Consider the following 10,586-nt stretch of genomic DNA (forward strand, 5'->3'; position numbering starts at 1 on the left):
TACAGTTCAGATTGAAACCTGGAGTGGATACAGCAACTCACTGAACTTTGAGCCACTAGCCGCTGCTCAGTCCAGGTCAAGCTCAGTCCAGGTCAAGGCAATAGTGCAAGCAAAGAGTTAACGTCTACTTACCCCTATTGTGAGGATCCCTTGCTTTAGAGGTAAGAAGAATGATTGGTTTGCTAGCTTCATGTGCAAAGGAAGATGTAAGCTGGGTCTCTTCTGAAGATGTATGTGGAGGTGGGTGTTCCAGGGTCATGCTTCTGTCTCTGCTTTCACCTATGAGCTTCCTCAAATTTAAATCTAATCTGAAAATGTGAGTATTTGTAGAAGATACTCTGACAGATAGTACTTAAACTGGCAGAAACACCAAATTGATAGAAAGTGGGGAAATCTGAGAAGAATAGTGTGCTGTCCAATTGTTCACTCATTTCTCTGACTTCACTGCCATTCTGGCAATACCCTTTTCACTTCAAGCAGCCTGCATTAAGTTTGCATCATATCCTTCCTCCAGGGAAGTTAGAGTCGCAGCTACAAGGATGCCCCCTACACACTTCATTTCATCTTCATAAGAACCCCTGGATGTAGTTTAGGCAGAGAGATGGCTACGAATTCAAAATGGCACAGTGGGGTTTGGTCCTAGACCTGTCTTGTGCTAGGCTGGTGCTTGGAGTTAATATATGGAGAGGGACAGTGTACTGCATTGTTGGCAGTGGGCAGGGATAGAATATAGTGCTAAGAATAAAATATCAGCCTGGTGTGTGTGTGCAATGATCTTTTACAAAGGTAACTGGAAAGGCTTGGAAATAAATTATTTCTCTTCCTGCTTTGGAAATCCTCTGTTTTCATCACTTGAGAGGCATGGGGAAATTGGACATTCACCCGGGAAACACCAGGGAGTGTCTCCAGCATATGATTTGTGCTGATCTGTGACCAGTGAACTCAAGAAGTGGGTGTTGTCCTCCTACTGCTGATACTAAAATTAGTAACCACAGAAACAACCTTGTGGCTTGCTGTTTCATCATCTCCTTTTGTAGTACATCAGGCAGAATGCTGGACTTGAGTATTTTGACATACACAAACACCAGCTCAGTCTGGGATGTGTGGGTCTGAGAAAGAGAAAAAGAGAAAGGGGGCTACATTTTCCCCACCTGGCTCTCTGTGGGTCAAATTGGGTCAGTACAAGTGGTTATGCCCACTGTCATCAACCCACAACTGCCCAGTTGGTCTTTTTTCATGGTGGGAAAGGCATGGAAGCTCAGTACAGAGAATGGGACTTACTCCCAGTGACAGGCAAGCTCCTGGCACTGAGCATCATGAACTGGCTGAAGCCAGTGAGCTGCTGGTGGTGCTCCATCTGGTGTGCCCCGAGCTCCTGACTTGTAATGTGCATTATCCTTCTGGGTGTGACCCAAAGCCATTCAGGTAGTCACTCCTCCCAGTGTTGGATGAGAGCCCCAACCTCCACATCCCTGCTGTATTCTCTTATTCGAGTCTGAAGATGATGTGGAGGAGGATTTCTCCAGTGGATGGACCTTTGAAGCCTCTGGATGAACCAGGAAGGCTGTCTGGGCCAGCTGTGGACTTTCTTGGGGCCAGAAGTTCCACATCCCTGCATGAGATGCACCAATGACCTGCCTCACTGAGATGTGCTCCTTTGACTCTGACCAACCTCATCTTACAACCACTCATGCTGGATGCGCTGCAATAGCCCTTGTTATCTCTCTCCTTTTTTTTACAGGTATCAGTGAGGCCCAGCTGTCACCAGGTAAATTGTACCTTTTGCAATGGGTTTTACCTGTGGGGTTCTGTCTCAAATGCTTACCTGCCTATCTTGCTCTTTCCACAGCTTGTGGCCAGTGGATCCCCTCTTCCCGAATTGTGGGTGGAGCTGAGGCTGCAGTGGGTGCTTGGCCCTGGCAGGCCAGTGTGCAGATCTTAGACTCCCCTCAATGTGGGGGGACCCTCATCGCCTCACGCTGGGTCCTAACAGCCGCACATTGCTTTAGCAGGTGAGGAAGTACAGCCACTTGGCTTCTCCAGCCTCTTCTTAGAGAAGCCCTTCCAGGTCTCTTGGTTCTTATTCTTTTTTCACTAGCTAAGAGAAATCGTAAAATGTTTGGATTCTCCTTGTTGGGAATCCTGACTTCTGGGCAGATAGCCTTGTCCATTCTTTCACTGATAACAGAGCAGGAATGTTTGAGATGCTCCGTTTGTTCTCAGGTCACACAACCCCAAATGCAAGCACAAACAGGAACTTTACACTAGTATTTAAAAGTCCAGAACTGTGCAAGTGTGTACTTTTGCACAAGTATGATTGGGGAAAATGTACACTTTAAAATACATATTTCCCCACCCCAAAAAGGTTAAAGCATGGAAATGTAGATGAGGGGGATATGCACATTTGTGGGTGTGCAGAAGTGCACACTTGCATGTGTATGTAAGGGTACATTTGCAGAAGTGTGTACTTTCAAACACAAATTCAACTTTCCTGCTTGTGTTCAATTTGGGATTGTAAACAAAATGAGTTTGCATGTCTTGAAAACCAGGATCTTTCTTTCATGATGAGAGGGGATTGCATATTTCCACATTGCATATTTCCCCATCTGTAGAACTGTGTGACATCCATACCAACCCTTAGCATTCTAAAGAATAAAGACGGCAGACACTCAGCCTGCCTTACTATACATTATATGCCATTCCTTTTCCAGAATATTCTACCACTTTCTTTCCAGCCTTCCTTCAAAGGTCTAAGACCCATTCTGTTCCCACATCTCTCTGAACTATAGGCCAACCTTAACCTGGCTTTCCTCAGTAAGATTTTGTGGCTTCCTGCCCACTGAACTTATGCGGAGAACTCCCACATAGCCAAGGTCTAACCCCAGAGCTGTGAATTTATTGTCATGTGCTTCTCTCATGCTTTATCAGCCAATATTTCTGTCTGCAGTCTTTCGAATCCCTCCCTGTTTGTCATCTTACTGGGAGCCCACAATTTGTCAAACCCTGGACCTGAAGCAGTGTCTGTTCCTGTGAAGCAAATCATCATCCACTCCCACTACTCAGGATACAGAAACGGCAATGATATTGCGCTGATGGAACTGAAGGCCCCAGTCAACTTCACCCACCACATCGTTCCTGCCTGCATCCCAGGACCTTCCATTCCCTTCCCTCCCCGCTTGGGGTGCTGGGTCACAGGCTGGGGAAACGTCCAGCAAGGAGGTGAGGGTGCCAGGGAGGATTCCAAATCTGAGAGAGTCCTGGGTAATGTGCCCTCTAATGAGCCCAAGCAGATTTGCCTGGAGGCAGTGGCAGAGAGCCAGCAGGCTGGGGGGGGGGGGTCACCATTTCAATTTCCCATAATGCCCTGGGTGTATTATTTGGGGAAACTTGTTTAAAAGGGCAGGTAGACTCAATCATCTGGTGCTGCTTGGAGCACCAGTCTGGAGGTGGGATGTAAAGGAGGCCCTAAGATAGGCCAAATAATGTGTAAGTTGGACAGCTGACAGGAAGACAATTAGAAACATGGTGTTGGATGAGAGCTTTATGAATGCCCTGGACCAACAGAAAGACAAACAAGTTGATCCTAGAGCAAATCAAGACAGAGCTTTTCTTAGAAGTGAAAGTGACAAAACTGAGGCAGAACTCTGTGGAGAAATCATGCTAGGGAAAGTTGAACACAGAAGAAAAGGAAGGCCAAATAAGAAATGGATGGACTCCCTAAAGAAAGCCACAGCCTTGAATTTGGAAGAGCTGAGCTGGACTGTAATGGATAGGACATTTTGGAGGGCTTTCAATTATTGGATTGCCAGAAGTTGGAGATGACTTGATGGCACATAAAAACAGACTATAAACCTCAGTGATGTGCTTTGCCAAGTCCTGAGACTCCAGGAGCTGCCCAAGAATAGCAGCTATCAATAGTCAGAGAGTAAACCAAAAGTTATAAGTTTGTGATGGGCCACTTGAAGCATTCTGAGTGTTTCAGTAGTTGCAAAAAGTACAGGAACTTCTTGCTTCTTTGTACTTGGCCACCCTATTAATGGCTTTTTAAACACTTTTTGTGTGTGAGAGAAAGCAGGCTTTGAGAATGAAGTCCAAGTAATAGGATGGCCAGATACAAAAGGGGACTGGGCTCCTACACCTTTAATGGCTATGTTGGAGAAGAAATATCAGTCACTGTAGCTTGTTATGCAGACTGCAGCTGCTGCAGTTGTACCTTTTTGGTACAACCATGACAAGTTCATCAGCCCAGTCACTGGCTACATTTCAGAGTGAATCCAGGAGAAACCCATATAATATATTCTTTCTCACAGTTCCACTCCCTGAACCAGAGTCCTTACAGGAAGTGCTGCTCCCACTTCTGGATAGTAATACCTGTGAAACACTTTACAGTAACTTGGATGAGGAAACTCCCAAGGGGACCAGGGTAATCAAAGAAGACATGATGTGTGCAGGATACTTGGAAGGGAAGAAAGATGCTTGCCAGGTATACACTCATTTACTCTGTGATGCTTTTTTCCCATTTCCCCCACTTCAAGGCATTCTTGGTTCTCTACCTCACTTTATATTCAAAATTGTGTGAGATGAGTTAGGGTGAAAGATGGGAACTCACCCAAGGAGGGAGAACATTATTGACCCGGAAAGGGTACAGAAAAGGGCAGCAGAAATGATCAGGGGGCTGGAGCAGCACTGCTGTGAGGACTGCGACCACTGGGAATGTTCTGCTTAGAAAAAGGGTGAGTAAGGAGAGACATGATAGAGGTACTTAAAATAATGCATGGTATGGAGAAAATAGAGGAGGCATTTTCTCCTTTTCCCGTAACACTCAAAGCTGGGGTCATCCTATGAAACTGATTGGGAAGATGTTTGGGACAGATAAAGGAGTACTTTTTCATACAACATGTAGCTAAATTATGGAATTTACTGTAATGGGAAGTGTTGATGACCACCAATCTGGATGGCTTTAAAAGAGAATTGGAGAGTTTGATGAGGGAGGAGGCTATCAGTGGCCACCAGTCTTGCTGGCCATGCATGACCTTTTTTAACAGAGGTGGCATGCCTGCATACACCAATTGCTGGGATGCTTAGGCAGGAGGAGGTCTTGCATTGAACCTGTTTGAGTGATCCCCTGGGCAGCTGGTTTGCCAACATGTGAATGGAGTGCAGAACTAAAAGGACCTTTGGTCTGATCCAACACAGCTTTTCTTACGTTCTTAGCATCTTGCAACAGAGATGAGCAAGCTGTTTGGGTCCACACATCTCATTGTTCCCTCACCATTGTCTGTGTTGGCTTAGGTTGATGAGAATTGTGGACAAAAGCTGTATGGCACCAGAAGGTGCTCAGTCCTGCTTTAAAAAGATAAAAGAGAAAGAAATTGGGAGAGTCTGTATGTAGTAATATGGATCGGTAGATTTCTCAACCATTGTTTGTTTGTTCATTTAAAGCATTTGTATGCAGCCCAATTGTCCCACAGCTCCTCTGGGCGGCTCTCAACACAACTCAGATTACTGAGATTACTGTATTACTCAGATTACTTAATTCAGTTTCAAGTTCTATTAAAGCATTCATAAAGCCAGCCTTGAAAAAACAGCATTTTGAAATGTTCATAATTCAACAAGGTGAATAAGAAATACTGGGCAGTGGAGTTGCGGGGAAATCAGATGGTCATAAATTCCAGTTCCAGTGTATGCATTTTACATTGATACAGGGGAGGAGTGATTACAGTGTCAGGCTGCTGTTATGTGGAGTTGCTGCTCTATATTGGTGGACTTAAGAACAAGGCAGAAGGAATGAGGAAGTAAAAAATCAAGACCAGTCTTCTGGTCATCCTCATATGCTTTATGCTGCATGGTAACTTCCAGCCAGGCTGCTGTCACCTCTGCATCCTCCTCACTCAAACCCATGGACACCCCCAGCACCTCTTGAAGTTACCTGCTGTCTTCATAGCTGGTGTGTCACTTGCTCCACTGTCTGACATGAAGAAAGCTGAAAAGGAGTATATGGGCAGGGGGTCTCCCCAGTAACTCCAGGCTTTGAGGTCTGACCCTTCCCTGCACAGTACCACAGTCACAGTTCAGGAGTGCATGCAGTAGGGAGGAAGGGGAGAGTGCCGCTTGGGATGTGGCAGGCCTGTTTGGCAAGTATGAGCAACTTGTTCAACTAATCCTTTCCAGGATTCAGACATGGGCAGGGCTGGCATCGCAGGTTAGGCACTGCTTGTTCACATACATCTCTGCTCTAGATAGTTGTAAGAAGGAGGGGTCAAAGAAGCCATTGTCTGCTTGATAATTGGCCCTCCACTTGTCAAGATGGCCAGTGGTAGCCATGGTGAGATAGAGGATGAGGAGCAGGGGTGGCTGGTGACATTGTGGTTAGATGGGGACTCCATATAAAGTATCCATAAGACTCATCATGCCCACAGACCCTCTAAATTCTGGGCTCAGCGCTGTCAACAATGATTCTCAGTTTAAACAATCTGAGTTCAAGATGTCGGTCCCTCCAAGGGCCAGTTGACCATAGCGGACAGCTGCATTTCTCATGTAGTAGCTGGATTTCAGCACTGGATGCAAGCGGCACTGGGGGAAGCCAAAGTGCTTACATTCTTTTTAAAAAAAAAATCTTATTAAACCCACTTTCCCCAGCATATTAGCTTCAAGGAGAAACAAATATACCTTAATGCTATGCCTTATTGATTACCATTTGTGTGCACCAATTGGCTCAGGAGAATTGCATAGCATAGAATAGAAGGAGAGTTTGAAGGAGCCTGCAAGGCCATCAAGTTGAATCCCCTGCTCTGCATCACATGTGGTCACCCAACTGGCTGCAGGCTGTGCCTTTCCGGCCTAGTGAAGGTGACTCAACCTACTAGTTCCATGTAGTGCTACACAGGCAGGGAATGTACCAGTTAAAGCTTCTGGAACTGTTTTGTGTTTCAGAGACTCAGAACCTCATGTCTGTGGGACAAATGCAGCCTTCCAGATGGGCTTTTCTTGTTTCCCTGGCCTACTCCTTAACTCTGACCTCTGCTGTTTGGTGGTTCCCTGACTTTTGTGCCTTCCCCACCTTCTAAAAGGTTGTAAAGCCTTTGCACGATTTACGTATGGGTAGGAAGAGCTTTTGAGCCAAAATATTCTGGTATTTAGGGGGAGGCATCCCTTTTGCTTTGAGTTCCAACTGAATGTGGGCCCTTGGAACTTCTCTAAAACTGAATGTGGCACTTGGGCTGAAAGAAACCCTGATGTATAACAATCAAAGTACTGAAGGAGGAACAGTGCTCATGGCAGTCTTACATTAAGAGGAGAACCATTCCCATTAGGGAATAGAAATTGTAGCTCCAACACAGCTGTCGGCTTTCTGGGCAAGATGGGATCTTTCTTGGCAATGACCTAGCTGGGGTGGAGGCCCTGGGAGCCTAACCCAGGAGATTGACCTTTCTTCATGTACTTTTGCAGGGGGACTCTGGAGGACCTTTGCTTTGCCCATGGAATGGTGCTTGGCTAGTGGCTGGTGTGGTGAGCTGGGGGGATGTCTGTGGGGCTCCGAAGCGCCCAGGCATCTACACTCAGGTCAGTGCCTACAGTCAATGGATCTTGAGACATGACCCAGAAGTGGCTGCCAATATAATCCACAATGTCCCCACCAAGAGCTGTTCCTGGTGCCTAGGTGTTCACAGAGCCCTGCTGCTTTCATTAGCCATCACGAATGGGCTCTGTGCCATGCATTGGTAAGAACTTTTGCAACATGTACGGGCATGTCTGAATGGCCCCCACTAGGACTGCTGGATCTGACTTCCTACAAAGCTGCATGGGAATTTGTTCCTGGTTGTAACTCTCAAGTTAAATCAATCCTTTTTGTTGAAATTGCCCACGTGGATGTTCTGGAGGCAATGTAAGATCAGCATTTTGGCTTGGCTCTATTTTCAATGTATAAAAGTGACCTGCACACAAGGAGGCATGTCTTGTTTGAGTTGCTCTTTCCTGAGTGTGTGATGCTCTCAGCAATATGTCACAATTGAATTCTGCAATCTGCACACCTCCTTTTGCACTCCACATGTGGAAGCCCTGAATGTCTTTGTGAGCATGAGCCCATGTGCCAAAAATGTGCACAAACTGTTGAGCATATGCTTCTGCTCAATTAGCACAACTTACCCATTCAATTTTACACAGATTTCCTCATTTGTGCTAATCTTCTCTGTAGACTGAATCAGCCCCACTTTGGTCTTTGCAGAAAAGTTGGACAAATTTGGAAAATGATGCAAACTAAATTGTGAATTTCCCATTCAGTTATTGCTCCATTTGCAATGTATGCCTTTGTGCAGACCTACTGAGCTCTGGCTTCTGAGATTTCCTCTGGCATTTTATGTACGAATCTATTTTCACAGCCATCACTGATAAAAACACAGGTGTAATTAAAAATAAAATATAAGATGCTACATTCTGGGAAACATGACAAAGATGCTGTTTTCTACAGTTAGGATCAAATAGCATGTTCTTATTCTGCTTCTGTTAAACATGAAATATGTAGACTTCTGGAAAATTGTGTCTTATGCAAAATGGTGCTGTGTAGCAGGAGTAGACAGAAGTTCTAGAGAAGGAATGGAGAAGTTGTGGTCTTCCGGATGTTGTGCTATGCAACTTTCATCATCCCTTACTATTGCTGACTATGGCTGATGGGAGTTGCAGTCCCTCAGCATTTGAACAGCTGCATGTTCCTTGCTCCTGTACTACAATTTGTTGTCACCTTTAAACCCTAACATTAAATATTTCATGGTCTTGCACCAAGTCTTCTTTTTTATTTCCAAAACTTTGCCAGAAATAATAGCAATACTTGTAAAGGTGGAGAAATGCATTTTCTACTGTGTTCTTTTAAAGAATAGAAGTAGTAATAGGGGTATTTTGTTGTAGTTGCTCTTTTAAACTTGTAGATTCTACCTCTCTTAAGTGGGTCAGTCTTAGGGTTTGATTTCTCTGTAGCTTCAGGACAATTACCTGCTTTACGTTTCTCTGCTGGAGCTGATAGATTCCTAAACCTTCAACTGGGTACCCAGACCACACTGGGCACCTGGATCACATGCTGCACTGACCCAGGTGCTAGGTATGTGGAATGAACTCTGAATTGATTGATCTTACCTTTGCCTCCTGCCCATCACTGTTCTGAAATTCCACAAAAAGCTGTATTCTGACCTGCCCTGGTTTCTTTCTGTGTTATTACTGGAAATATGGTGGTCTTGACCTGGTCCCTTGCTGGCCGAAGAACAGGGCACTTCTCCCACACTGCAAAGAACTAAGAAGGCCAATTTGAGACTGTGGTACTTCATAGAGAGAAAGAAAAGAAGGCTGAAGCACCACCAGGATATGTCATCTTGTGGCAGAGCCTGTCTCCTTCTCTCCTTGCACTGGGAGTACCCCAAAACATCCACTGCAGTTCTTTCTGTGCTAGCTTCCCTGGGAAGGGCAGAGGGCCCTTGAAGTATAGATGCCTTCTGTTCCCTCACTTTAGAAAATGAGTAAACCCACAGTCTTCTTTCTGGTTTTTGAGGGGCCACTGGAAAGGTGGTGTTGAGGTGTCCTCAGATTACTCTGTTCATGTGTTTCTGACATTTCTGACATTTCTGCTCCTTCTACTAAAGCTCTCTGTCTGATTCTCAACAGATAAAATAATAAAATACAGCATAAAATGCAATCAAGACTATGAAGTGAAAATAAGTGTAAAGATATTAAAATAAATTAACAAACATACAAACAAACTAAACTGTGTGGGACAATAAGAACTACTTCATCTGGAACTGAAAAACCACAACTTGACCATGTAAGATTGCCCTGGGATGGCAGCTAGGTTGCCACCACTAACATTACTTTCACAAATTTGGCAGTAGCAAAATTCATCAATGTAATCATCCAAGCATCAAAAATTTATTAATTATTTCATTTATTTATTCAATTTATATGCTGCCCCACTAGCAATAGGCTCACTGGATGGCTTATATCATATTAAATCCAAAACAACATAAAAACAATACAATGAACAACCTAAGAATTCACAACAACAAATGACCAGTAATAAAATCCATAGGTAAATTATCAAATTAAATAAAAGAAATATAGACAAAATTGAATTAATAAATAGAATGCATATCTATAGAAACACACATGCACATATACACAAAAATAGAACATAAACAATTACAATTTAGCATTTCAATATCTAGCATTTGAAAATCATATACTGGCATCAGCATAAAATAAAACTCATTAAAATAAAGAATTCACCTATTAAAATAAGTACAGAACAGAGATGGTTTTAGTTGGCACCAAAAGGCCAAAAGAGTGGGTGCCAACTTGACCTCACATGAAATTGAATTCCAAATTTGAAGTGCTATTCTAGAGAAAACCCTCCTCCTTGCAAATTCCCCCCTCACATTTTTAGGGGGAGGAATATGGAGGATGGTTTCAGATGAAGACTGCAGTGAATGGGCCAATGCATATGGAGAATTGTGCTCCTACAGATAACCTGAGACACTGTTTCAGGCTTTGTATGTAACTGTGAGCATCTTGAATTGGGCCCAGATGGCAACCGGTAGCCAATGTAG

The 10,586-nt window shown here is 44.2% G+C and overlaps 1 protein-coding gene across 1 annotated transcript; it reads left to right on the forward strand.

The window, feature by feature from the left end:
* The first annotated feature begins 1,270 nt into the window (after nt 1-1,270).
* On the forward strand, nt 1,271-7,725 carry LOC123016572 (serine protease 33-like). The gene is made up of 6 exons (XM_044417085.1): nt 1,271-1,382; nt 1,742-1,768; nt 1,850-2,012; nt 2,948-3,219; nt 4,311-4,483; nt 7,450-7,725. The coding sequence occupies exons 1-6, from the start codon at nt 1,271-1,273 to the stop codon at nt 7,723-7,725; spliced, it is 1,023 nt and encodes a 340-aa protein (XP_044273020.1).
* Nucleotides 7,726-10,586: the final 2,861 nt, after the last annotated feature.

Source organism: Varanus komodoensis, unplaced genomic scaffold, assembly GCF_004798865.1.
Source record: "Varanus komodoensis strain SLA01 unplaced genomic scaffold, ASM479886v1 scaffold86, whole genome shotgun sequence".
Taxonomy (NCBI): Eukaryota; Metazoa; Chordata; class Lepidosauria; order Squamata; family Varanidae; genus Varanus; species Varanus komodoensis.